The sequence below is a fragment of the Pangasianodon hypophthalmus genome, chromosome 26, assembly GCF_027358585.1.
Source record: "Pangasianodon hypophthalmus isolate fPanHyp1 chromosome 26, fPanHyp1.pri, whole genome shotgun sequence".
Taxonomy (NCBI): domain Eukaryota; kingdom Metazoa; phylum Chordata; class Actinopteri; order Siluriformes; family Pangasiidae; genus Pangasianodon; species Pangasianodon hypophthalmus.
Window position 1 is genome coordinate 6261565 of NC_069735.1, and position 27969 is coordinate 6289533.

Below are 27969 nucleotides of genomic sequence, written 5' to 3' on the forward strand. Positions count from 1 at the left end.
CACCAGCCATCACTGACTTTTGGTAATTCCAAAGAGTCACGCACGATTATGTGAGATTACATAAATAAACACAAAGTTTTTACTTTTTAAAAGAAAAGGTTTTAGTTTAATATATACACCAGTATCCAACAAACAGCTTTAAAACAATTCCAACAAAGCTGCTTAAAAAAAAAAAAAAAAGTTAGAGTTCATTAAAATAGGGTCATTTTATTCTAGAAAAGTGGATGAATGACAGAGACAAACATTAAAAAAAACACAAACGAACAAATAAAATTAAATCACTGTGTTGGACAGCCGTTGGCATCCAGATTCAGGTTGGTCTTATTCGGTGACGAGTTTGGAATATGCCACCAGCTTTCTGTGTGTGTGTCAGAGCTGACGGCTGCGTTGGGGCCAGTGTCTGAGAAAATACACAAACACAAGCAAATGTTTAAGACTAAATAAAAAGATATGGACGTAGTGGAGAAAAACCTTGTAAAGGACTTCATAACTGGCTAATAAATTGAGGCACGTTTTAATTTAATGTCACTTTCAGTAAGAATAATTTATGCAAAACCATAAACTTTATGTTTTCTGTTAAATGTTTAAGAAATGACTAAAAATATCCTATAACAACTCTACAATTTGAAAACTCCATGGTTTCCCACCATATCAAATGGTAAGAGGTTAACCAGCAAACTAGCACACGTTTGTCATCAGGAGACATCAGCCAGAACATAATGCAAATTGAGACTTTGTTGAAACCTGAATCTCAGAAATTTAACAGCAACTTATACTATAAATCAATAAAGATTTTATTTTGACATGACTAACATTAGCCAAATTTGCTAGTGAGCTAGTATAATGCGACATTTTTGTGGCTAAAAGATTCTATGAAAGATGAGTTAATCATCTAAAACCATGTTTGTGTCCAGGGTTACTCTAAAGGCTGTGATTCTCCAAAATGTATTTTCCTTTGTTAAAATTGGTGGTTTTAATATTGGAAAATTTTAGTTACTCCTAATTACAAAAGTATTTAAGGAGCCAAAACCCCCTCTTTAGTGTTCAGGCAACCATTAACGTTTCTCTGGACAATGGCAAGTGACAATGCAAGAAGCAGCATTTGAATTGAGATTTTCGCAATTCTATGCAAGTTAGCTACGATGCAGCGAAGCCAATCAATTGATTCAGTTCAACACTCACAACTTTAGATCCTACCTGCAAAAGTGTGTGAGGAAATAGCAGAAATCGCTGGTGCCCCTTGTGAGTGTACATATCTAGTATATATCTAATTAGCTTGCTTTGCTAAAACTGTCTATAAAGCTAGTACAAAGCCTAGCAAGAAGCCTATATAAATGAAAAACAATTTATTCATCATTATGGAAGCCGTCATCTGCATCATTCTTCAAGATGAATCGATTAATTATTTCCTGCTAGTGAATTGCTCAAAGCAATGCTACACAGCCAAGTTATAAACCTTTTCAGCAGGATTTAATGACGGAGTTTGATTGCATTGGTAATAACAGGCCTATTCCTTGCAAGCTCATTAACCAATTAAAGCTAACTGTACCCACTGTTTGAACCTAATTTATGGTTAAGATTTTTATGTTTTTACCTTATAAAGTTACTGATGTGACCAAGATACTATGTAGCTGCCACCTGGGGGGGATTTGCCTGCAGCCCCAGCAGCTCCTCTTCCCATTATACTGTCATGTGCGTACTTAAAACTGTGGAAAAACTGTGCAACCCTATGGCATTGCAGAACTTAATCCAAACTGTGGTGAGGCAGAACCAGGCCCGTGCAACCCCAAGCGTGTTAGGAAATCTTAAATGCACACCACCAACCCTCAATGTGTACAGTACATTACCCTCATCACTTCCTGAGGAATCATCCATAGCTGGCTCAGCTGGCATACGTGACAAGAAAATGCATCAAATGAAAAGCGACAAAACACAATCAGTGGTTTTCAGACCTATCGGGACAAACAGCTGCATACACACCTGGCATGGTTCCAAGGCTGGAGTTATCAAAGAACTGCTTTGGGCACTTGAGCGACATCGGCTCTGTGCCGGCATGGACGTCAAAGAACTTGCTTTTTGGAGAATCGAGGAACGCTTTCTTAGGGGAGTTCACTTCGTTTTCTATTAACAGTGGAGGTCGCTTGGTTGGTGTGCGTGGAGAATGAGGAGCTTCTTTCTTACTTTCTCTCAACTTATAAGCTCTGTTTTTCCATTTAGTGATCTCTTCTTGTTGCTTGTTCACCAGGCTGGAAATTAGACAGATCAGTTATTTTAAATGGGGTTCAGATCTTGGATTAAATACTAGCTGAATTAATATCTACCAATTTACCTTTCAAATTGTGCAGTCTTCTTCTCCAGCTCCTCAATCTTTTTATCTTTATGACAAGTAGAAGTTTTGGGCTGGGTGCCAGGATTAGTATGAGGCTCCTCACCGTCCATAACTGTGGAGAAGAACAGAATAATGAGAGCCAGCTAAAGAAATTTCATAAACCCAGTGATCGCCACTTACATGAATGCTCGTCCTGCTGTTGGGTTTTTCGGAGAGTCTCCTTCAGCTTGCGGATGACGTCTCCTCTGTGCTCCACCACTGACGTTAACTGTGCTATTCTAGAAAACATCAGCAAAAATCAGCTGGTTGTGAACTTTATTACAATAAAATATTACACCGTTCACACCATATTACACCATTTACCCTTTGTACTATTTGTCAAATCAAACTCTTTACATTTCATCCCATGTAACAAGACAAAAATCTCTTACGCTTTTTCATGACTGGTCGTTACGGCGATGTGGTCAAACTCCATCTTCACCAGTTTATCCTTCATGGCCTCCATTTCAGCAGCACTAGGCGGCATCTTAGCTTTAGCAAGAACCTGGACAAGAACAGAGCAGTGGTATTAAACGTGGATAACCGTTAGGCTTTTTCGCTCATGAAACACACAACTTTTATAAACACATTATAACCTTGAACACTATTATGTAAACATGTGAGTGAAGCACCTCATAACTGCGCTCTCGTCACATAACTGTTCAACAGTCTACCAAACTGAAACATTTATTAGAGACCAGCACTCAAGCATGTCTCCTTTTCTAACCATTTTAAACCCACCTCAGACTCCTTCAGCTTCATTTGCAGGTTCTGGATGAGATCCTGTTTCTCCTTTAAAGCCGAGCTCAGCTCTTCAAGCTTGGCAGCGTGTTTCTGGTTCGACACATCTGAGTGGGTCTTCAACTCCTCCATTTTCTTTTGGAGCTCCTGACAGGGATAATTATCGTATTTAAAATGAGTGATCCTGTGCTAAAATATGTACGGAAATATGAGTAAGACTCATTTTATAAGTCAATGTAAGTTCTAAATGAATATGCTTATTTCAATACGTTATAGTTTCTATAGTTAAAACTCATTCATAGGACCTTATATAAATAGAAGGAAGAGGAGAAAAAACCCACAACACCTCTTGTGTTACAGTTCCAGCCAGTGCTCTACTCTCCTCATTTAACATTTATAGAAGGAGTCTCCAGTGTCAGCGCTTTTATGATGAGTAAATTTTCCAGCATGGGAAGTCTTCAGGACAAAGGACTGTGTTTTTATTTATTTATTTTTTGTCTTAACTTTGCCCCATTGTGCTTTATTCCTTACATAAAATGTTTAAGAACTATTATACACATTAAATATTCTATGAAGCATGTTTCGTGTGAATTAGCTCAAAGAGGAGAAATCCAATCCTATCAACAACTCTTCCTGAATAACTTAGTGGATGTTTGTGGACACCTGACCATCACACTCATGTGCATGTTGAACATGCCATTCCAGATTCCGTCCCCATTTTGCTGTTATAAACTCCACTCTTCTGCTCGTCTTCCACTAGATTTTGGAACGTGGCTGTTGGTGTGCAGTCGATGTACCAATTCATCCCAAAGGTGTTCAGTGGGGTTGAGCTCAGGGCTCTGTGCAGGACACTCGAGCTCTTTCACTCCAACCTTGCCAAAATATGTCTTCATGGATCTCGCTTTGTGCACAGGGGCATTGTCATGGTCAGGTGTCCACAAATATTTGGCCATAAAGTGAACATACAAAATTTGAAGTCACAAAAACTCATCTTGCTTAAATCTTACCTCTAAGTGTTTTTGAGTCTGTTGTAACTGAAGGGAGAGGCGCTGCTTGTCCTGCAGCAGGTCTGCCTCAGTTTTGGGCTTCTCACTGCCCTGAGACGGCAGCAGTGCCAGACTCTCACGCCTCTCCTCCGTCAGTCTCTGAATCGACTCATCCTCCAAGGGCTTCAGGACAGAAACTGCAGAGCCATATTTATCCAACATGCTCTACAAGATAGAAAGATTCTTAATAAGCCCACGCCTTCAACATGGCATCAAGTGCTAATAACGTCGTTAGATATTTTCTTGAAAATTAAGTTATTTCTTACTTGGCGGAAAACTCTCTGGCGGTCTGTCAAAGCCGTGCGTCGAACAAGCTCTCGCTCGAAGAACTGAACTATAGCTGCTGTGTTGGTTCCAGCCAGCACTCTACTCTCCTCATTGGCACGGGTCCGTGCCTGAAGTTCCTCCGAGAGTGTGACTGCATGTTTGGCAACAGCGTCTTCCAGGAAGTCCAGAATGCTGTTCATGTTCTACCAATAGGAAAGACTTTACTTAATACCCTGAGGAAAATAATCTGATGCACACTACTGAAACATGACTGTTTGGACTGGTGACAAATTGTATTGATGCCCCTCGTAGATATTATGGTGTGACATCAAAAAGACCTTTTCAGTTCTGATTGCACACTCATTATATTCTGCAGTAAATATGAAAAGCAGTTTAGTGAGATATACAGACCTGCAGATATTGCCTGCGTTTGTCCAACAGCTCCAACAGTCTCTGGTCCCAAATCTCCTGGAGGTCCCCAGGGAGCATCTGGAGGGATTGTGAAGGAACCTGAGCTCGGCGAATAAGCACATCAAGCAGCCTTCTCTCCTCAAAGGAAGCCACATCACGGTGAAGTTGTTTCATGAAGTGGGTCTTGTGCAGAGCTGCGAGTCTTTGCAAGGCCACCTTAAGAGAAGGATTGTTGGTTTATGTTAATTTCTTGAAATTGATTCGATCCAAAAGTTTATAAAGACCATGATACAAAACAACTATTATGTAACTACTGCACTGTAAATTAGAACCTCTCAATGTTTCAAACTTCTGCTTTTGTTTTGCATTGTGAAATTAAGGGCCAAGTTCAAGCTTTTCTCCCCGATTCTGTCAGATTCAACATTTGCACAAGTGTTTAAAAATGTTCAATAACAGATAGAGACTCACCTCATTTTTCCTAAGCAGGTCATCAAGATGACTTGTTTTGGAAGTCAGACAAGTGAACACAGTTCTATAAGACATCGGAACAAACGGTAACAGCTGACAAAACAAGGCATTTTCTTTGCTATTGCCATCTGCAAGATGATCTTTGGGTTTTGGACGGTCAATGATCGCTTGGAGCTTCAAGAAGGCAACCTAGAGTTGGGGGTAAGTTTAAAAACGTATTGTTTAGAATCTAAAGCAATTACATCCTTTAGGTTCAACTCATTTTTGTCATCTCTAGCACCAACACACAACACTTGAAACTGACACTGAGCTATAAATCAAACAACCTCTACAAAGAGGGAAAAAAAAAAAAAAAAAAAGAACATGAAAACACTTGGTTTTAAATTGAAGTTCTTAATTTCTTACCTTAAGCTTTTCATTACAGGTTTCAATCTCAGAGATCACCTTCAGCCTTTCTTCATTAGATGGTGCATTAGTGTGTTCATTCACCTCATGAAGAGACTACAAAGATAATAAAAACCCAGGTTTCACATATGAAATCCCATAGGTGTACACACACAAAAAAAAAAGTGTCTGTTGTAGTTTAAAAATTTAATGCTGTCATACTGGATGTTTGTTATCTCTGTGAGCATTATATATTTGCATAAAACAAGCAGTACGAGTTTACCGTAGGGTATTTGGTAAAAACCGCTCCTAAGACTTCAGTACCTCTAGCTCTCTGCATCAAAATATTTCCAGACAGCTTTTCTTTTCCATATTTATTCATGGACTATGTGCATATAGGACACGATGAATACCTGAATAGTGAGTTCAGTATTCGGATACTGGCACCACAAACTGGTAACCAGGTATTTGTACACCTGTGAAAAATCCCCATATGATGGTACTAACCTGGCTCAAAGTACTGACTTCAGATTCAAGCAGCATTTTCTCCTTTTCTAGTCCTTGTACCTTTTCCTCAATGTGCGTCAGCTGAAACACAATTTAATCCTTATTTGCTGCACAGTTTAAAAAGAGGAAATCACTTCATTTAAACCACCCAGTAATTTTTACCTCCTCCATTGTTTCCTCCAGCTCCCTCCTGAGTTGGTCTCTCTCTTCTCTGACCCCATGGAAAACCTCCTGGAGCTGATCTGCATGTGTCTTTTCATTAAGAAGCTGCTCTTTAATGCCACCAAGACTTTCAAGCTCTTCCATCAGCTTGTGTTTCTACAAATGAATAAAAACCCAGTTTACAGATGAGGAAAAAGGTGTTTGTAAGCACTGGTCAACTCCAGTGAAAATCAGTGTACACACACATCTGCTGCCCATGATGCTTACCGTTTGTTCACTCTCCTGAAGATCACGTCTCAGGTTAGTTCCCTCTTCTCTGGCAGACTCGAGCATCTCTTGGAGTTTCGCTTTTTCTTCCTCAAGAGACGCAATGCGAGTCAGAAGGTTCTGCACCTCTGTGTTGAGATTCTGAGTCTCGGAGGTATTCTTCACCAAAAGCTGTTCTCTCAAATTCGAAAGATCTGCATTCAGCTGACTCATCTAATGGGAAGGAAAAAAATCAAGTAAAAACATGAATCATGAACGGGTCCTTTGTAATCTGCATTTGGAGGTGAAGCATTTCAATTATTTATACTGTACATGTAAATAAGAATGCACATGAAAGTATATCAACGGAAAATAATCGCATCACCTTAAATTATATCGCAAAATCTTAAATTATATATACTACAAATGTCCTCACTGAACAGAAGGTGGAAAAAAGAATTTGCACCCTGCATTAGAAGCATCTTAATCCTATTTTAATTCAATCTTAATCCTATTCCCAAATGCTCACAATGGAATTCTGACCAAACCTAGCCGTTCCCGTGGTTATTACTAACTAACAAACTTAGCTTAGTCTAGTTCTCAAAATATAAACAAATGAATAATTTAAACTACCGTAAGCCTGATCAGGGTAAAGCAGCTACTGAAGATGAATGAAGGGAGTGAATGCATCACACATTTCACTTTATTTAATCTGGGTTTCTGCATGGATTATTATATCAATAAAGCTTGTAAGAAGATCATTATGCTGCATGGAAATGTAGCAACGGCGTGCACACGCGCGCACACACACACACACACACACACACACACACACACACACACACACACACACACACACACACACACACAGCTGAATGCACATACCTGCTGCTGAAGTAGACAGTCCTTTTCAGCACTTTGGGCCATGGAGTCAGCATTCTGCTGCTGCTTCAGTTCCTCCCTCGCAGAATGGAGTAAGTTCTGATAGGCTTTTGACTACGGAGGAGAGAGAAAGAGAAAAAAAAAATGAGCTTTTTCCCCACTCCCCAAGCATGAAGGTGCAAATCTGATGATCCACTTCATTCAGTAGTCTTACCGTTTCAGCAGCCTCCTGAAGATCCTTTCTGAGTAACGCCCTCTCGTTCCTTAAATACTCAACTTCATCCTTAAGAGCCTGCATCTGTGGAATAATGCAAGAACATTACAAGGATTGTAGGTGTTCAAAGGTATTGGTTCAGTTCATTCTCTTCTGAATGTTCTACAAGGACAGAAACAGATATTCGAGTCACCTACGTTAACATTAAGGTGCTAATTACAAAGATGCAATTGTTTTGATGTTGATTAAAGGATCAATTATTTAATTACGATTTGATTGGCCTGTTGAAGCTCAGCTTTCCGGGTGGCTCTAGGACTCAGTGGCTTCTGTTGCTTCCACTCGCCTTGGACCTGGATGAGCTACACAGAAGAAGATGATTATTAATGAACAGTCTGCTTCTTCTGCAGTCTCCTGTAATGCTTCACTACTGAATATGGATCTGATTTTTATTGGACTGTCGTACCTCTCTCACTCCCTGCAGTAGCTCCTGGAGACTGTCTCCATCTTCATTCGCATTAGTGCTGCACGATGCATCCTTTATCAGTAATTGCTCTCTCTCCGCCTGGAGTTCCTGCAGCTGCTGTATCTTTAATTCAAACATGAAGAAAAGATCCATACCGAGTTACGCAATGGTGCCGATATTGCTAACAAAATCCTAGCAGACTGATTGGAAAGAAAAACACCTCGCTGAACATTTTACGTTTGACTAATGTGAGCAGGACAGGGCTAGTCTAGAAGTCACTGATCTTCCCCAAGCCTTTATTTTAAAATCCAACAGACTGATGTAATGTATTATACCAAAAAACACCAGATAATTTTAGACAATTCCTTACCATTTCATCCTTCTTATCCAGGTCTGATCTAAGCTGGTTCTTCTCCTCCCTCATACCCTGCAGCACTTCTAGAAGTTGGTCTCTCTCTTCAGTTAGAGACATGATGTTTGCTTGATGTCTTTCCAGCTTCTCAATGTTCTCCAGGTTGCAGTTAGCATTTTCAGCCATGAGACGATCCTTCTCGTTACTAGCGCACTGAAAATCCTCCTTCAGCTGCATCACCTTGCAGAAGGGAAATTCAATTAAAAAGCAGCATCAGTCTATGCACGTCTTACTTTTAGTATGTTTTAAGCACAAATCTCACTCTGGTCTGGACCAAAACAACTAGTCGGAGAAAATGAGGTTTGAGGTTTGTTTGCTGTAAAAGGTTTCAAACTAGCTACAGGATGTGAATCAAACATGCTATGTATTATGGGTTGCGGGCAGCATTGCTTTAACTGCTTTAAAAATTTTTTAAACAATGCATATAATTCAGGGTTGGACATCTCAGTATCCCAGACATCTTGGACAAACAGATTTCTTGTCCAGACTATTAGGTTTTTTTTATTTATAGTTGCCCTGTGGACAAGTTGGTTCAACAACCAAGAAAAAAAAAATCTCCTATTATTGACTTTAGAAATAAACGATTATACTAACAAAAAAATAATTAATACTAGCTGGTGATTAGTGTGCATGGATGACAAGACATGATTATATTAGCATTCATTTCTCTTAATCTGTATTAATGCATTTAAGTAGCTTGTCATAAGTTATTACTTTTTAACTCAGCCAATTAGGTTTCCAGGCAACCAAAACATGGGACTGGGTTAGCTAATACATTATGTGATTTGTCTCCCCATGATTATTATTCAGAACCAGCACTGTGTTCCCCATGCTTGGTTATTTCCATGCATGCTTGTAAAAGTTTATTTCTGTTTAACAGCCCTGCTCCTGTCCCACGTCTCCATCAGCACCTGCTTCATTTGCTTGGCCCATTTAAATTCCTACAGCATGAAACGTTGACATGTACAGTACAAAGAATGCTTTTTCCTTTACCATTTCGTCCTTCTCCTCAAGATCTTTCTTCAGCTGAATCTTCTCCTCCCTCAGGTCCTGCAGCAGTTCCAGAAGCTGGTCCCTCTCCTGAGTCACGGAGGTCATATCTGCCTGGATCTGCTCGAGCTCAGCCATGTGAGCAAGACTCTCTTTGGTCGTCTCTGATAGAAGATGCTCTTTCTCTGCACTTGTAGACTGAAGCGTCTCTCTTAACTGCATCACCTGTAGTGGGATAATAAATATTAACACACACACCCTTGTGTCTGGCTACAATTTCCCAAAAAAATTTCACAAACCCTCCCCCTGGTCTCCCCCTAAATCATACTGCAGCATCGTCCTGTTCTTCACACAGACTCCTTTCGTTTTCACCACTGGCTTGTGTGTTTATAAATGGTTGATTAATACCGTAATCCTGTGAAACTAGGATATTATACCATAAAACCCCTAATACTAGTCAGATTCAGGCACCACGAATGGCAGAATAAACTACAGAACCTTTTAAGTTTGTACCTTTTCATTGGTCTCCTCCAGTTCAGTCTTCAGCTGTTTATTCTCCTCACTCATCTGGTCTCTCTCTTCAGTCAGAGATGCGATACTGACCTGATGTCTCTCCAACTCGGCTCTGTTATCCAGGTCATCTTTAGATTTCTCAGCCAGTAAGTTGTCCTTTTCGGCTGTAGCAGATTGGAGCTCGTCCATCAACTGCATCAGCTGCAATACAGATTCACAATTACATCCCACAGCATTTAACACAAAGTTGTCCTTCACGTTTAGCAAGAGATCCCGACTTCTTGATCAGAAAAACAGGCGAGATTAGGATTACCCTATGATTCTTCTCCTCCAGCTCACTGCTCATCTGGTTCTTCTCCTCTCTCAGGCCCTGCAGGATCTCCAGCAGTTGATCTCTTTCTTCACAGAGAGCGGATACACTCGTCTGAATCGTCTCCAGGGCAGCATCCTCCACAGCGTCTTTAGCTCTTCCACTCAGAAGCTCGTCTCTCTCTGCAGCTGCAGACTCAAGCTCCTCTCTCAGCTGCATAATCTGAGAAGACATCAACATTATCGTTTTGCTTTACATTCTTGATGTGCATTAACGAACATCTTTCCAAAATGTATAATTCTGACCATGTCTTCCTTCTCTTCTAGGATATTCTTTATCTGGCTCTTTTCTTCTCTCAGGCCCTGCAAGGCATCCAGAAGTTGGTCTCTTTCCTCAGTCAGAATGCTGACGTTCATCCTCACTCTCTCCAGCTCTTCACTATTATGATCATAGTGTACATTCTCGGAAAGAAGACGCTGCTTTTCCTCATAAACTGCTTTGAGTTCTTCACTCAGATCGTTAATCTGGGGTTAGTTGAAGAAATAGGAGAGAAAGAAAAAAATATCACTCAAGACAACCTATAACATTTGTAATGAGTAATAAAAACCAGAAAATACTCAAAACTCTTTATGTTAAGGGCAGCTGTGGAGCAGTCAATATTTTTTGGCACAACAGCTTAAATTTATTTACAAATGGTAATTTTTTTTTCATCTTTTTCAGCTGGGTGCCAGAATTTACCTACAGTGATATTGAACAGGTTTTTCCAGACCACCACACAGCTGAAATTATTTTGAGACTAAATTCATGAAAGGCTTTTTAAGACCCTGACATGTAAATACCTGAATTTTCAGATCCTCCACACGTTTGCTCTCCTCACTGCTGTCTGTCTGGGACACTCTGGACTCTAGCTGAGTCTTCTGCACTTCCAGCTCGTGCATGTTCTGCTCTAGTTCCTTTATATTCGCAAGTGCTGACCTCAATTCTGCCTGAGTCTCAATCATCTGCATCACATTAAAACAAGTCATTAAATATTTTTCAGATCATTCAGTCCAGGAACAGTACGGCTCAGACAGAGAGCCATGTTTTACCATTTCCACATTTTCCTCAGCATCCATCTTCAGCTGGTGATTTTCTTCAGTCAGTGCTGTGAGTTGCTCTTGCAGCTGCTGTACCTAAGGACAACAATTATTTTTTTTTTATCTAAACATCTCCTGTGAATATAGATTACTGTATACCATTAAAAAAAGTCACACTCACTTGTTGAAGTTCATCTTGCACACATGTGGCTTCTTGTTGTGAACTGATCTCACTCTGCGTTAGTTTCTCCTGCACCTGTATGAGCTGAAGAAAACTTCATCAGGTCCACCATCCACAGAGACATTGCATTCATGTTTATTATTAAATCTCAGAGTTACCATGTCATTGCTCTCTTCTAGATCTCTCTTCAGCTGGCTGCGTTCTTCTCTCAGACCCTGAAGAATCTCCTGAAGCTGGTTCCTCTCCTCGGTCACGGAGGTAACTGTGGCACGAAGGCTCTCTACCTCTTCTTGATCACAAGCTCCCTCCATCTTCTCTCTCAGAAGCTGTTCTCTTTCAAAATGAAGAGATTTGAGTTCTTCATCCAACTGCACTGTCTGTACAGGACATACATAGACATTAAATAAACATTGTCCAAAAAAAAAACAATAAAACAAAACAAAAATAAATAAGAAATTCCTTTGACCTGCACACTTAAACTCACTTTTTGGTTAGCTTCTTCTAAAGACGTGAACAATTTGCTATTTTCCACAGTAAAGTGCTCCAGGTCTGCCTGAGCCTTTGCGAGCTGCTCAGTGGTTTCCATGTGCTGCTGGCTGATTTCAGCTTCCTTCAGCTGTGAATCAATCATTTGACTCTCCATCCTGACAAGTTCCTCTTGGGCCTTTTCCATTTCTTCCTTAAGTCTTATATTTTCTTCATTCAAGGTGGATTGAGCAACAAGCAAACTGCTCTTCTCATCTTGCACAGCACTGAGAGTTCCTGAGAGCTCATTAACCTGAGAATAAAAATGTGTTAAGGAAGTTTTAAAAAACAATTAAAAAAAAAAAAAAAAAACTCTTCATGTCCACTACATCACAGCATACTCAGCATACTCAGTAAATATAGTTCAGTACCAAACAAGCTTTATAATGAAAAGTATGTAACTGGCATGTGGACCACAGCCTGGATGCAGACAAAGCAAACCAAACTTAAGTTCTTGAAAAAGCACTTTAGCTGGACCAATAAATGTTTTCTCCAGTTTTCTAAACATGAACCATCACAGATTCTGTTGCAGATCATCTAAATCACGCACATTTATGTAAATGAATTAGCTGAAGGCAGCTCATCAGGCTTGAGACTAGCTACAGGGCTGGAGACATTACGTGAGAAAGGAAAGTTTTCACAGGTAGGACAGTGGAGTCCTACGCTTACAGTCATTCCACTCTCGTCTCATCTCGGAAGCTAAGCAGAGTTGGGCCTGGTGAGTACTTGGATGGGAGACCGCCAGGGAATACCAGGTGCTGTAAGCTGTTCTACAGACAGTGGTGGTTCAAAGGTTAAGGCTCTGGGTTACTGATCAGAAGGTCAGGGGATTAAGCCCCAGCACCGCCACACTGCCACTGCTGGGCCCTTAACTCTCTCTGCTCCAGGGTCTGCCACGTCATGGCCGACCCTGTGCTTCCTAACAAGCTGGGATATGCGAAGAAAAGAATTTCACTGTGCTATAAGGTGTGTGTGACAAATAAAGGCTTCATCCTCTTCATAGATTTTTTTATTTTATTTACCGTCTCTGGTCTGATTACTAAACTGACTGCGTCTTTTTTTTTTTTTTTTTTTTTATATAAAGTCAAACAAAAACAAAGTTTAAAGGACAGAGAAGGACACTAAATGTAACCACTGTAAGTTGTCCTATTTATAGCCATGAACTAATCAATAATGGTTAAGCATTAATATGTGACTGTCAGAATGCGGTGATGTTAGTTGCTTATCCAGACCTTTGTTCACAAGGAGTTTTATGTACAAGGCTCAAATTGCCATACACTTTTACCTTTATCAAGAAATCAACCTTCTGTGAATATGCAAATTAGGCATGCTCCTTAACCCCACACCCACCTGCTTGCCTTTTTAAAGGTGTTGCGTGAGCTGCATTTGCGTAGGGGCAAATAATATACTCTAATGTTATGAGGCAATAACATTTGCCTAACGTGTGCTCATTTGTTACTCAGGCCTTCATTCGATCACACAAAGACCAACGTGTATGCTGCGAAAGGATCTCACAACCACCGTAAAGTCTAGAAAACGTGTTTAAGACGTCTGCTGTTTTTAATACCACAATAACCAAAGTTCAAACCCTAAAACTGTTTCCCAAACTGTATTTATCTACAGTTTAAAGCCCCAAGCATGATGGAGTCCCTACCTTGTCAGTTATGTCCTGAAGTTCTGTTCTCAGCCGGGAATTCTCCTGCGTCAACTCTTCAGCCTCCTTTTTAAGATCCTGCATCTACAAATTAATAGAATATTATGTAACAGTAATAGAAAATTTCATCCCAGATCACATCCCAAACCCATGACAGCAATACCTGTTGTAGCTGAACTTCATTCTCCTCATTAATAATGCAATTCGAGTCCGAAAACTGCTTCTCGTTCATCTCCGACTGGAAGCGGATGATCTGAAAAATAATCATATAAAAATGACATTAATCTTGGTTATGCTTGAAATATTAATCTGTAAACTTCACTGCTTGGCTTATGGCTTGAATTGGAAAAAGAACTGCTGTTGAATTAGTCTTAGTATTTAACACTGTTTCTAACTGAAGCCCCCTTAAGCCCATAGAGCGAATCATAATTTACACAAATTTCTTCCCTTACCAGCTCATCTTTTTCCTCCATTTCTCTCTTCAGCTGGCTTTTCTCTTCTCTCAGTCCTTGCAGTATCTCTTGGAGCTGGTCTCTCTCTTCAGTTAGAGAGCTGATATTGGACTGCATCCTCTCCAACTCGGAGTCAAGGGCTTTCTCAGACACAATATTGTCTCTTTCTGCACACACAGACTGCAGCTCCTCTTTCAGCTGCTTCACCTGGAACGTAAACAGTTCTGTTTAGGACATTCCCATGCACCAAGAATGAGAAATATGGGATTAAATTGATTTCCGTATTTATACCAGTTATACCAGATTGCAAGTATTAATTGCAAAGCAGCCTGAGAAAAGCCTTCATGTGGCAAAATTGATTGACACTTATACTATATACAGTGCTGAAAACTACAGATTCTCCCAAACTGAAATACCAAAGCAAACAAAATCAACAAGAAGTAAAGTTTTAGTACATTAAAGACTGTATTAAAAGAGTATTAAGTATTAACGTAAGTGTAAAGTATAACGAAAGTATTAAGAGATAAAATAGCATTTAAATATTTTAATTATGATGAGACACTGGCTATGTTTAAATACACATCAATATTCTGATATTAATCGGTCATTGCCAATATTCAAATTAATATCGAACCATGTAAACGCCACAATCCGATTGTCCGATTCAGATTAAGACAATATTCTGATTCTCCAAATTCTGATTCCCACCTGGATTATGGCGGATTTAATTGGAAATTTGTTGCATGTAAACACCTTATTCAGAAAATCCACTGAAAGATGATGTATGCACATGCTCAGCCCGCAAAGAATTGTGGGTGCTAACAGATGCGTAGCTGTAGGCTAGGTATTTAGGAGTGGCAACTCGGGCCTACTTACAATAACATTCCGATGCCTGTACGTATGAACATTGTATTCGGAATATGGCTGCAACCTGAACAGACCTCTGAATTGATTAGGATTATGTCCGTTTCACTACAGCATGTTTCCCTCCATCCACAGCAGCGTAACACACTCAGACGAAAGTGCTGTCTGCCCTCTTCCGCATACACGAGCTCATTCAGAGCCTGGACCATGTGGTATGCAACACATTTTTAAAAAGTACCTGAATTTGCAGATCCTCAACAAGACTGTTCTCAGCTGGATTCGACAGTCTGGACTCCAGTTGAGCTTTTTCCGCTTCCAAATGAAGTATTTTGTCCTGCTGCACTTTTGCCGTCTCCAGAGCTGCCCTTAATTCTTCTTGATTTTCTATCATCTAAAATTATAGATCAATTATTTTATAATAAGTTAAGAAAGGAAATGAAAGTACAAGACTACAAGTACAAATTAAATATCCAAAGAGACAACATTCTTATATTTACCATCATGTTCCACCAATTCATTCAGCATGAACATGCACAGCAAGTCATGGTATACATTTTAGGCTACGTGTAAACATGTCACAAGACAATGATATGCAGAGAAAAACAAACAAACAAAAAAAAACAGCATCTTTATTTAATCTTAATCGTACCAGCTCCACATTTTCTTCCATGTCTCTCTTCAGTTGATCTCTCTCCTCCTTAACAGTTTGCAGCTCTGTTTGCAGGTTCTGAACAAGCTCAGATTGCTCAGAAATTTTGCTGTGAATTGCTTCCTGAAGCTGGTTCCTCTCTTCAGTTGCAGCGGTCAGCTCTGACAAATGCCTTTCTCTTTCACAGCGAAGTGATTCCAGTTCCTCAGACAACTGCACTGACTATGGGGGCAAAAGAGGAGAGAGGAAGGAAAAGATAAAAGAAAAAAAAAAAAAAGAAAGGGGGGGGGGAAAAAAACCCACAAACCACAATTGATTATGAATTGATGAACATCTAAGTCAAAGTTCAGGAAGTTTAAATTAAAATGAACACTGGACCAAACAAACGGGTGTCCCAACCTTCTGCTTGGCTTCCTCCAAGGCACTGAGGAGACTCCTGTTTTCTTCCAAGAGGTGTTCCAGATCTGTTTGGACCTTTGCAAGCTGCTCTGTGGTCTCGGTGTGCTGTTGGCTTAGCTGAACTTCCTTGAGTTCTGCATCTGCCAAATCCTTCTGCATTTTCTCAAGTTCCTCCTGGGCCTTTACAGCCTCTCCTTTCAGTCTCTCACTGTCCTCACTGGACGCAGCCTGAGCAGAGACAAGATTGTCCCTTTCCTCTTGCACAGAGTAAAGTTCACCACTGAGCTCACACACCTGAGAACAGATAATGCACAACACAACTTAAAGTTTGTCCTACTTTCATCTTATGATAAAGATCCAGTTGTATTACAAGGTATTGTAAGATTTCAAAGTAGAAGGCTGAGGTCTCAAATACTGCAAAAAACACATCTGGCAAACCACCAACTTCATCAAAACTTCACTTCAACTTTCATTTTATTCCTTTAGAAGCCCAAAAAGGCACATTTGAATTTTTTTTAATCATGTAAGACTCAGTTTTGTTTAATATTCCTAAAAAATATATATACTGTAAATGTTAAACTCTTTGCACAAGCTGCAGTATTGCAATGCTGGTCCAGAATTATTGGCACCCTTGGCAAAGATGGGGTGAAATAATAAGCCTAATCTCAGACTGATATTTAACCTTAAAAGTACATTCTAGTTAAGAATTTTTTTTATTTTAAGAATAAATTTAACAATACCCTACCAGTCAATTAATGGCATGCCTAAGAAATTCTAACAAACAAAATGTAACTGAAGCATGTCAACATTTCTATTTGATTGTAAGTGTACCTGAGTGTTGGAGATTTGCAAAGGATGGCATTATTTTGGGCTCTCAAAGCCTTCAAATCTGGATTAACAGAAAACAACCTACTCTCCACGATGTTTGTGATGATGTGGAGCTGTTTTTCCTCCAAAAGCCCTGAGAACCTTGTTAGGCTACATGGCATCCATGGACTCCATGTACTAACAGGTTTTGAATGAAAAATCATATAAATGAAAATCTGGCTGCTTCAATCAAGAAGCTACAACTGGTTCATGGTTTGGAACGTCCATCAGGACTATGATCCAAAGCATGCATCCTAATCCACACAAAATGGTTCAACCAAGAAAGAATCAAGTCTTTTTCATGGCCATTTCAGTCACCAGACCCGAACCACTTTGAAAACCTGTGGGGCGAGCTGAAGAGGTGAATCCATAAGACAGGACCTAGAACCATGGAGGCTCTGGAGAGATTTGGTGGTTTTGTTAAATATTTGATGTTCTCCTCACCTCCACTGAAAAAAATAAATTTACTTCAATTGAAGGTTATATTTTTTTTATAACCTTTTTACCCATCTTTGTCCAAAAGTGCCAATAATTTTAGAGCGGAATATATGCATCCTAATATAGTGATTGTGTATACTTTTAGCTAAACATGATGGTGTTCCTGTATATTGGTAAAGTTCTCACCTGTCTCAACAAATCATCCACTTTAGCTGGAAGAATCTCTAGAGCCTTTAACTCCTCCGTTTTGCTTTGCAGAGCTCTCTCACTCTCCTGGCTCTTCTCAAGCTCCTTCTTTAATTCAGCAACTGTTTTCTCCAACGTCAGGTTATCCAGTAAATCTAAATAGAGCATTCGAAAATAAATGTTTTATTCCATCACAGAGCCAATTTTAGATCATTTTTATTCAGATGGACAGAGAAATATGAAACACCCACTTTTAGGAACTTTTCCATCCAGAAGAGCAGTGAGCTTGGTGTTCTCATCAAAAGCCCCAAGCAGCTCTTTTTGGAGGTCAGCCTGCATTTTCTTGAATCGGGATTTCTCATGCTCCAGTTGGCTCTGCAGGGATTTGACCTCATTCTCCATTTGGTTGTACTGAACACTCAAAGTCTCCTAGTGTAGGAAATGTCTGTTAGTCGCCATCACTTAAGAGAATAAACAATTTTTTAATGAAATTTAGTTGATACTTACATCTCGCTCTTTGAGGGAGATGTTCTCGCTACGCAGGAAAGCCCACTCCTTTTTGGTTTCCAAACTGAGCCCCTCTGCATCGTCTAACGAGCGACGTAGCCGCGTTACCTCCTGAACAAGGTCCTTACCGTTCTGTATAAGGATCGCCAAAAAAAAAAAAAAATCAACATTAGATCTGCTAAGACGCATTCAGCTTGAACTCTTAACTTGAAATCTCTGACCTCCAACTAGGGAGAAAATGAAAGGAAATGCTTTCCCAGAACTCCTACTCGGAAAGTCAGGTAAATCTCCCCAACCCCAAGTTCCGCATGTGATATCAAATCAGCATGGCAGCTCACAGCATTAACAGTTAATAAAGTAGCACTTCATGCCTTTAAATGAGTTATACTGTATACGCTGGTATTTTCTACCAAAAGATGAATACGGAGTTATTCATGCACGGACGTTGAAAAAGGTGTAATTTCCGAATTCTGATTTCCTGTATCCGAATTAAGTGGAAAACAGCATTAAATCATCTTCCCATGCGGTTACTAGTGGTTAGATCTTACTCATGAATTAGCTTTTTAACAAATCTCTCTACATACCAAACTCTGCAGGTCAGCCACCAAGTCGTTCTTCTTTTTCAGCTCCTCGGACATCACCTCCAGATCAGCCTGTGTAAAGCCAATATACAGAAAGAAAAGTTGTACTACTATACGGTGTAAAAGTATCATGTTAAACAATGAAGTGTATGACTGCATATTCAGACCTTCAGCTTTTGGACCAGATCTTCTGCATCTGTCGAAGCCGTTTTCAAAGCTGAAATTTCAGCCTCCAACTCTCGCTAAAACACAAGACGTCAAGAAGGTTTAGCAGATTCATTAACAGCAATATTGCAAATATTAAATAAATAAATAAATAAATAAATAAAAATCCCAAAAAGTCTGAAGTCCCAAAGACCTCATAGTCTTTCTTGCTCTCCTCCTCAAGCTTCTCAAACTCCTCTGCGTCTTTCCGTTCTTCAATGTCTCTCAGGAGAGTCTCCTTGTCTTTCATCAGCGCCTCATTGTCTTGTTTTAGTCTCTCGATGTCCTGCTTCAGGAGCTCAAGGCTTTGCTTCAACATGTCCCGCTCTGCAGCAATTACTTCCTGTTTAATAAATAACACACATATAATATATATACACACATACACACACACAATTTAGTCATGCAACACAAATCTCAATGGGAGGAAATCAGTTAGTTGAATGACTGGACTTAAATGCACTAAAAGCAGCTGCAATATAATTTTAAACATTTTCAAAAATTTTAAAAACAACCTTTTAAGAAAAAGCATGTTTTTAAAATGATCTAAACCCCATATAATTCAAACTCCATGGATCTAAACTCCATATAAATCAGAATGAGCAATCAATAAGGAGTTAATTTAAAATCCACATTTTTGACAGGGCTGTTTTATATTTATATTATACATCAGAAAGTGTTAGCACACTCACCCTCTCAGAGCTCAGCGTGTGACAGAGCTGGACAGCCTCCGCAAAGTACTATTGAAGAGAGAGAGAGAGAGAGAGAGAGAGAGAGAGAGAGAGAGAGTAGGAAAGATTCATTCACTCATTAATAAATAAATAAATCTAGTACAACAAAGGAAGTAACTTGTCTTCAGCAATTAAACATGTCCTTCATAGGCGTAAACAATTTTGGTTTTCCACAAGCGCCACTGCTGATCCAAGTAGCACTGAAATAGAGAGAAAGAAGCAAAACCAGCCGTGTATGAGCCAGTAACGTCTTCATACCTGCTCACAGGCTTTGTCGTCCTTCTCTGGCTCTGAAGGCTTTTCCAGGTCTGCGACCTTCAGCTCCAGCGTGGAACACTTCTGCTCAGCTTTCTGTTTTTCCTGCACCTCTGTCTCCAGCTGTTGCTCTAAGGTCTGCAATTGTTTCTCAAGCTCTTCTGTCCTCTGCTCCAGCGTCGCACTCTTCTCTTCAGCCTTTTGCTTCTCCTGAGTTTCTGTCTCCAACTGACGCTCCAAACATTCGACTCTGAACATGAGCTGGGGTGAGTCGGTGCACACGCTGACGAGAGGGTGGTGGTAGCGGGGAAAGAGGGTTCAGAGACAAAGCAAATGTTAGCTCCACTTGTAGTCACCTCCTGTAGTCATCCCCTTCCCCATGTTCACACTTGTCTGATAATAGCAATCACACACACACACACTACTGCTAAGCCTATAATACTAGTAAGAGAATCAAATCATTAGTCAAAGTTGTATAATTAAAATAATTGAATTCTGGCTGAGTATCAAGATATTATAGATATAAGATATAAGATTGAATGGAAATGCAATAAAAGTGACTACTAAAAGGCTTTTTGTTTTTAAAAGACTTTTTTAGTTTGAAGTCTGACATTTGATTTTAGTTTAACATAAAAATTACTGCTTAATATCTCTAATAATAATAATAATAATAATAATAATAATAATAATAATAATAATAATAATACACCTAGCACTAAGTGTCCCATCAAAGCAGAAAAGATCTGGGAAAAGTATTTGGTAAATAACAGACTCTTTATAAAAGAAAGTGCCGTGTACGAGTCTCTCGGTGTTGAACACAAACCATAAGTCAGTATACACACAACTGCAAATACTTTGTTTTGTAGATATTCTTATTTCAAAAACTGAAAGTTTTGACTCATCCTGTACTCATCCAATTATGTCCAATCAAATGCTCTCTAGAACAAATCTGTCCAATCTACTGGTACATCATCATTCATTTACATCCTGTGTGTAAATTCCCCTCTCCAAAGTGTCCCTTGTGTGTTTTTAAAGATAATTGCACTTTGTATGTGCCTGCATTATTCCTCCAAAATCTTAATCTGAGAACAAAGGGGTGCAAGTTTTCCAGAAATCTTGCTTGTCATTATTGATTTATTTCACTCCCTCGTGTTACATGATTAAATGCCATGTATGAATCAGAGGCATGGTGGCTGAAAACCTCTGCTCTTGCATCCCAAACACGACCAAAAAACAAAAGCTGATCAAACTGTCAGCTTCTGAGTCATGCCCTTTGACAGACACACAGAATCAAATCCCAGCTCTCGGGGTACAGCGTCGAGAAACACAGACGTGAAGGATCCTGAAGTCGTCTCACCCTTCTGCAGAGCTGCGCATTGTAACGTTACTCTGGTTCATCTCCAGGTCTATGGAGGTGTCCTCAGCAGGGGAGTAAAAACTTGGTGCTGTGTCAAATTCCTCCATGTCTGCAGGCACACACACACACACACACACACACACACACACACACAAACATAAAAACCCCATCAAATTATACAGCAATGGTAAGAAACTGTATATAAAAGAAGGAAATTTAGATAAAGCAGAATCTCCACCTTCACTCTCTTCAGTCACAGTAAGATCAGCTTTCCTCTTTTTGAAAAAGGGCTCAGCAAAGCTCATATCAGGAGATCCATAATCATCTGACATTAACGGAGCTGATCTGAAGAGCTTTCCACCCCATGTCACTCTTCTCTTGGGAATCTGATTACACAGCAACATGTGGGAGCCATGAAGTTACTACTGATTTAAATAAATAAATAAATAAATTCTCACTCAAAAGAAATGATTTAAAGGTGTTACCTTTTGGAAAGGAACCACATTTGATGCTGTTACCAACAGCTTTGTTAGGTTCCTTATTCTATCTGCTTGGTCTCTCTGGAGTTGATCCTTCTCTTGTAGGAGCTGGAACAGTGTCTCCTTCTCAGTCACAGTTGTTTGGGTGACTGAAGAAACCTAAAAAGGAAGGAGCAAACACATCGAAAATCACGCTCTTAAGTTCAATTGCTTTCATTGGACACATGCCTTTGTTAGACAGAGACACTGAAATATCTTTTTTCCTGATTTACCTCTTGAAGGCGTCGTTTGAGATCCACAATTTCATTGCGGTACCTTCTCAGAAGAGCACCGTCGTCTGAGACCTCCGTGACATGAGGATCGTTCTTCATGCGCTTTGCTGCACTGGCAAACTGTTAGACAAGAGACAGTTAACCAACAAATGTTCAGCAGCTGTAAGACATTCGACATGAGTTGTCAGTGAGAGCGTCTCGTCTCCTCCCCACCTGTAAAGTGCTCACAGTTTCATCCACAGTAGCGGGCGTGATGGTGCAGATGATGACCGTTTTGGCGTTGCCACCCAGAGAATTCTGGAGGATCCGGGTTAGTTTGCTGTCTCTGTAGTTTGTGAAACCCCTGTAAGATGAAGTGAAAACAGATTTGTTATTAGTGTTTAAGTTTAGGACATTGTCATTTCTCCTTCACTTTCTACATGCTACATGAACAAGCATCACTGTAGCATTTCTTTTCCTTCAATTCTCCCAGTAGCAGTTACTCAGTTACAGTTCACAGGTGTAGAAGAGTAAAGGAAAGAGGAGTTGAAGGGAAAAAAAAGTTCACTGTGTGTTTATTGTGAACACGAGTCCTGGACTGAGCACAGGATAGTCTTGACTCATCTGTAATAAAATTTGCATCCAGATGGCTACCATTTATCACAGAGGGAGTTTATAGTTTTTTTTTTTTCATGACTCTTGATCTTTCACAAACCACTTTAAAGATTTATATATATATATATATATATATATATATATATATATATATATATATATATATATATATATATATATATATATATATATATATATATATATATATATTTTTTTTTTTTTAAAACAAGAAGATATTAAAACTGAAACAATACCAGATATCTGCATCTAGGCTGATTTGATATTTTTAGACCCGATCTCATCTTGCTTATGTGTGTTTATGCCGTAAATCTGAACACAGGGCACAAATTTTCTTGGAAGGTCTTGCCTAATTTACTGTGAACCGTATTCAATATCAGCAGATACTCAAAAAAAAAAAAAAAAAAAAAAAAAAAAAAAAAAAAAAAAAAACTAACTTCGATTTGATATTTTATATATATATATATATATATATATATATATATATATATATATATATATATATATATATATATATATATATAAACCTTTTCATTAATAGGCCTGAGGGGTAGAGCTCTATTCCAATTGACGGTTTTTCTGTCTAGTTGGTTCCAAGTATTAAGACAAATTGTTGCTACTCGCAGCAATTAAAAACATCCATTTTATGATTTTGCCAGAAATACTTCAAGTATTTCAAAATTCTCTGCATTTTTACAATGCAGGAGCAAACATCTGGCTAATGTGACAGCTGCCTATCTGGACCAAATTGATCAAATAAACAGGATAAAAGCCTAAAAGCAACCTCATCCTAATAGGCTTTTAGTCCAAAGGCAAACCCAATTTGAAAATTTTGATGTTCAGTGTACAACCAGGTATTTAATTAGTATCGAGTGTTTGTGATTCATACTTCTGGCTCTCATCAGACAGTTTCTTGATGACTTGTCCCAAAGTGAAGAGACTGCGATTGATATTGCATCCCTCTTTGAACCGGGTTCCTGAATTAAAACAAGCAGCAAAGCCAGCATTTAAGTAATAACAGCAGCATACTGAATACATTAATAATTATTTACTGTACACCAACGAGACCTCAGCTTACCCTCAGCTCCAGTCTGACTCGCTCGTTCAGCCCCAGCAAGATCCACCAAGTTCTATTGAAGGGGAGAAAAAACGAGAGCTAAAATATAGGCAAATGCTTGTTGGATAGGATGAAGAGACGGAAATAAGTGTTTCTACATAATGAAGGCCATATGAGATTTGAAAGGGGAGGAGCTTTGAAGTCAGCGCACCAAATGGGACACAATGATGGCGCCGTCTGCATTTTCCCCAGACGCTGGGTCACTTCTCTCTCTGCTCTCCAAGATCTGAAAACAAAAGTTCATGAGCTTACTCCAGAAATCAAGATGCAAAAAAATAATGAGCATTTAGCAGATCACTCACCATGCGGAAAATGGTGTGAGAGCGACTGCTCCGCTGGTTCATTTTTGTCTTCCCATAATGTCGGTTTTCTAAGAGCAGAAATTAATAAATGATTGTAAGGATGGACCAGAAGAGCAACAAATTAGTCTGATGATTTTATATATATTATATGAAATACATTTACATGGAACCATAATGTATGTTGGTACTATAGAGTTACACACATAATATTTATATTATATTATAATATATATATATATATATATATATATACACACACATACATACACTTTCTATAGTAACTCTATAGTACCAACATACATTATGGTTCCACGTAAATGTATTTCATGGATGTTTCATAACATTAAATGTGAATCGACATAAGTATGATGCTGTTGTATGTTGTTAATAAAAAAAAAAAAATCATTGGCAAATTGCTGTGGTGTAAGAGGAATAAAACACATTGGAAGTGCTGTAATTAGAAATGAATCTAATTACAATCAGAAGCTGTAACTCGGCTTCGCATCAGGCCGCGACACACCTCCCCGTTGTGGATTATTTTGCTAAAACAGCATTTCCCATTCTGTTTTATTCCTTACTCAGGTTGCTAAAAGAAATAACCACGTTACTTTCTCCTTTGCGGATCCAGGCCAGTGCTTGTTCTGGAGACGTCACCAGCTCTTCTGTCAAATCAGCCACGTAGACGTTTTTCTGCCAGTATGAGAAACATTCACTATTAGATGCTGCACATTCAAAATGCAGGCAAGTAAAAAGATAATACTTACGTAGTTGCCTTCGCGGATTTCCAGCGGTTTTCTTTTCCAGCTGTCGCACAGGAGATCTGTAACTGTTTCATTGTAAATTTCCATGTAGCTCACACGCAGAAGAAACTCTTTCTTTGGACACTGGAATGATCGACATGACCCAGACGTGATTCAACTGGACTCTGTTACAGATTCAGATCAGTTATATGACTGAAATCAAACCTGTACTGCTAGAAAATCTTACATTTTTGATCGTATGAAAAACATCTGCCATGGCAAGCGGGATCACGCCAGGGGTGTGCTCACTGCCCATCATTGTAAAAGTCTTCCCTGAGGAAGTCTGTCCGTATGCAAATATAGTTCCTGAAGGGTGAAGATAAGAATATAGCTGTCAAACTACATGCTCAATAAACTCTATATTACATACTTCATGGTCTAACTGTCACACTTACCATTGTATCCTTCTACAGTGGACACCACCAGGGGTTTGGCGATGTCGTTATACAGCTGATTGGTGGATTCTTCTGCACTAAAAACCCTGTCTGAAAATTGAAGTAAATAAATAACAGTTACCCAAGATATTCACTGTAAAGTTTACGATTTCATTCTTACGCCAGTTACTTACCAAAGCTGAAACTTTTGGTCATGTTGCCGTCATCGTCAATCTGATGTATAGCCTGTTTATCAGCCTTCCAGTACAACTGTACAGGCTCTGCATTATCCGCCTCCTCACTAGGATTTAAAAAAGCAGCACTTTATATTATGGCTTGCTGTTGGAGGACAAGAGCTAAAAATGTATCTAATGTTAGGAACATTACTATGGAAGTCTAAAAAAAAAAAAAAAAAAAGCCATGAGTTATTTAAATTTTTCTGTGCCGTTATCTATCATGACTTGTTTTTCTCATAATCAAGATAACTAAAGTTGTTTTCTCAAGAACTTATTCTTCTCATGATGTAGAAATGTTCATGATGTTCATGCGTCTGTTTTTATTTTACATTCACGGCACTTATCCAGAGAGACTTGCATTCATCTTATTTATCCACCTGAGCAGCTGAGGGTTCAGGGCCAGCAGTGGCAGCGCCGGCATTTTAACTCACGTCATTCCGATCATTAGTCCAACGTCTTACCCACTGAGCTAACACTACCATCACCACCTACCACTATTTCAATCAGGGCCTGACACAAGAGCAAATGGCTGTATGTTTGTCAGCGCTACACAATTTCCAAATTATTGTCCATCACTTGTGAAGGTGAAATTTGAAACTATACCATCATGGACAGCAGAGTAATCCTGAATGGGGGGTCAGTTACACTGTCAACCAACTGGAGGGACTTCAGGGAACCTTCAGAACTAGGAAGCAATACTGCAGAATTGCCACGTGACAGTGTGCTACTGGCCACAGCGATGTAATGTTAGCATGCTGCTGCTGTGTGATCTCGGAAAATAACTTCAGCTATCACGAGCTCACAAGAAAAACGTTATGATTACAAGAAGACAACTTCTGTTAACTTGAGATCGCAAGAAAAATACGTTGTGATCTTAAGATAAGAGAAATGTATAAATAACTCATGACCTTTCTGGACTTCCATACAATACAATTTATTTCACTTCAGTAAACTTTTTTTTTTGAACACGTTTTCACACTTAGTCCCTTTTAGCATCCCAAGTTGTCTCAGATCAGTGACTTGGCATGTTTTGTGCACATGTGAACACAACCAATGAACTCAGACACCTCAACCTACAAGCAAAGTGTACTCAGGTCAGCTCTAGAGAGGGTCTCAGTACAGTACTCTCATTTATCTTCATTAAAAAAAAAAAGTACTTGCAAGAGTTTGCTGTCAATCAGCGTACAGTACATTCAGACCCCTTCATTTTTAAAATGCGTTAAAAGAATGTTTTTTTTTTTCCATTATGGTGTATGGAGTGTAGACTGGTGTGTGTGTGTGTGTGTGTGTGTGTGTGTGTGTGTGTGTGTGTGTGTGTGTGTTGGGGGGGCGGGGGGAGTTCAAAGTATTTTAGCATAAAGCTGAATGCACTGTGACTGCAGTCTTCTGTCACTTCAAGATAAAAATGGCTGCCAGTGGTTTGTGTGTGTGTGTGTGTGTGTGTGTGTGTGTAAGCAGTGATACAATAAGCAGTGTTAGGTAGCAACATGACTGACATACAGGCTAATAAATACTGTGTGGCACTAGCAAATATGCTATTAAGTATGTAGGCAGCTATAATAATAATAATAATAATAATAATAATAATAGAGTTCCTGTACATTACTACCGTAATATATGTAGTAGATAGCATATATGTAGTATATATGGCATGAAACAGGAGCTGGATTTCATGGCTGAGCAACACAATCCCTCTCCACATTTCGCTTTCTCGACAGTATTTTTTATTCATTTTTAATCCAAAGCTAAATGACAGAATCATGTAAAATAAGCATTTTCCACGAGCTTATCCACAAGTCAGTGGGGTGTGAAGAAGTGCTCTGAGCTCATTAACATCCAGAATAACTCGTTTGTGTTGTACCACAAGCACTCAGGTCATCTGGAAATAGCTTTCCATTTTAACCACTGGCTCATTTCAAAAGCACTTTATATGTGAAAAACACCCCACTGGATCTAGTCTACCCAACATTAACTACTGACATAATACGACTGTAAGAAATCATAATAATAATGGTAATAATAATAATAAAACTAGCATCTCAGACTAGCATCATAACCTCGCCTCAGTAAACTCATTTGTTTCTCAATGAGAATTCAATAAAATCTCAATAAAACTACTAAATATCACAAAATAAGTGTTTCTCCTACCGTTTTATAAGGGGTCGAACCCTAACACAAACTTTAACAGCAGACTCTTCAGTCATTTTTCCCTCATATCCGTCCTGCGCCTCTACAGTAATAAACTAAACTCCCCAAGCAACCGACCAAACTGCCGAGCGCTGTTCTGTTTAAACCAGACTGCAGAAAGAAATTTAAATTTTGAAACGATTTGATTGGACGACGTCACGGGCCTCTGTCCAATCACAATGCGGCCACAGTCACGTGAGCACCAAAGGCGACAACTCGTAATGCCTTGTTTCTCGGCCCCTAAAGTGTCACAGTGAGGTCTTTCTTAAAAATAATAATA

The 27969-nt window shown here is 39.2% G+C and overlaps 1 protein-coding gene across 3 annotated transcripts; it reads right to left on the minus strand.

The window, feature by feature from the left end:
- Nucleotides 1-127: 127 nt before the first annotated feature.
- On the minus strand, nt 128-27785 carry cenpe (centromere protein E). 3 transcript variants are annotated; one of them, XM_034300227.2, is made up of 58 exons: nt 27651-27785; nt 25461-25567; nt 25288-25377; nt 25080-25198; nt 24857-24976; nt 24701-24782; nt 24093-24160; nt 23942-24016; nt 23752-23803; nt 23563-23650; nt 22275-22404; nt 22062-22181; nt 21796-21948; nt 21549-21696; nt 21311-21419; nt 19957-20236; nt 19660-19707; nt 19122-19310; nt 18931-19005; nt 18767-18835; nt 18183-18314; nt 17927-18104; nt 17676-17830; nt 16185-16478; nt 15786-15989; nt 15375-15527; nt 14273-14479; nt 13984-14073; nt 13821-13904; nt 12126-12419; nt 11800-12018; nt 11642-11725; nt 11473-11556; nt 11224-11385; nt 10690-10908; nt 10388-10606; nt 10075-10275; nt 9565-9786; nt 8530-8751; nt 8160-8282; nt 7966-8055; nt 7697-7780; nt 7486-7596; nt 6622-6834; nt 6355-6510; nt 6193-6273; nt 5707-5802; nt 5302-5490; nt 4834-5049; nt 4422-4625; nt 4117-4320; nt 3110-3256; nt 2761-2873; nt 2510-2607; nt 2330-2441; nt 1981-2246; nt 1848-1886; nt 128-400 (listed from the first exon to the last, which is right to left on the minus strand). In XM_034300227.2, the coding sequence occupies exons 1-58, from the start codon at nt 27704-27706 to the stop codon at nt 279-281; spliced, it is 8265 nt and encodes a 2754-aa protein (XP_034156118.2). In that variant the 5' UTR covers nt 27707-27785; the 3' UTR covers nt 128-278. The 3 variants fall into 3 exon arrangements, with proteins under 3 accessions (XP_034156118.2, XP_053085981.1, XP_053085982.1); XM_053230006.1 differs by having other exon boundaries at nt 15786-16007; XM_053230007.1 differs by lacking the exon at nt 1848-1886 and having other exon boundaries at nt 15786-16007.
- Nucleotides 27786-27969: the final 184 nt, after the last annotated feature.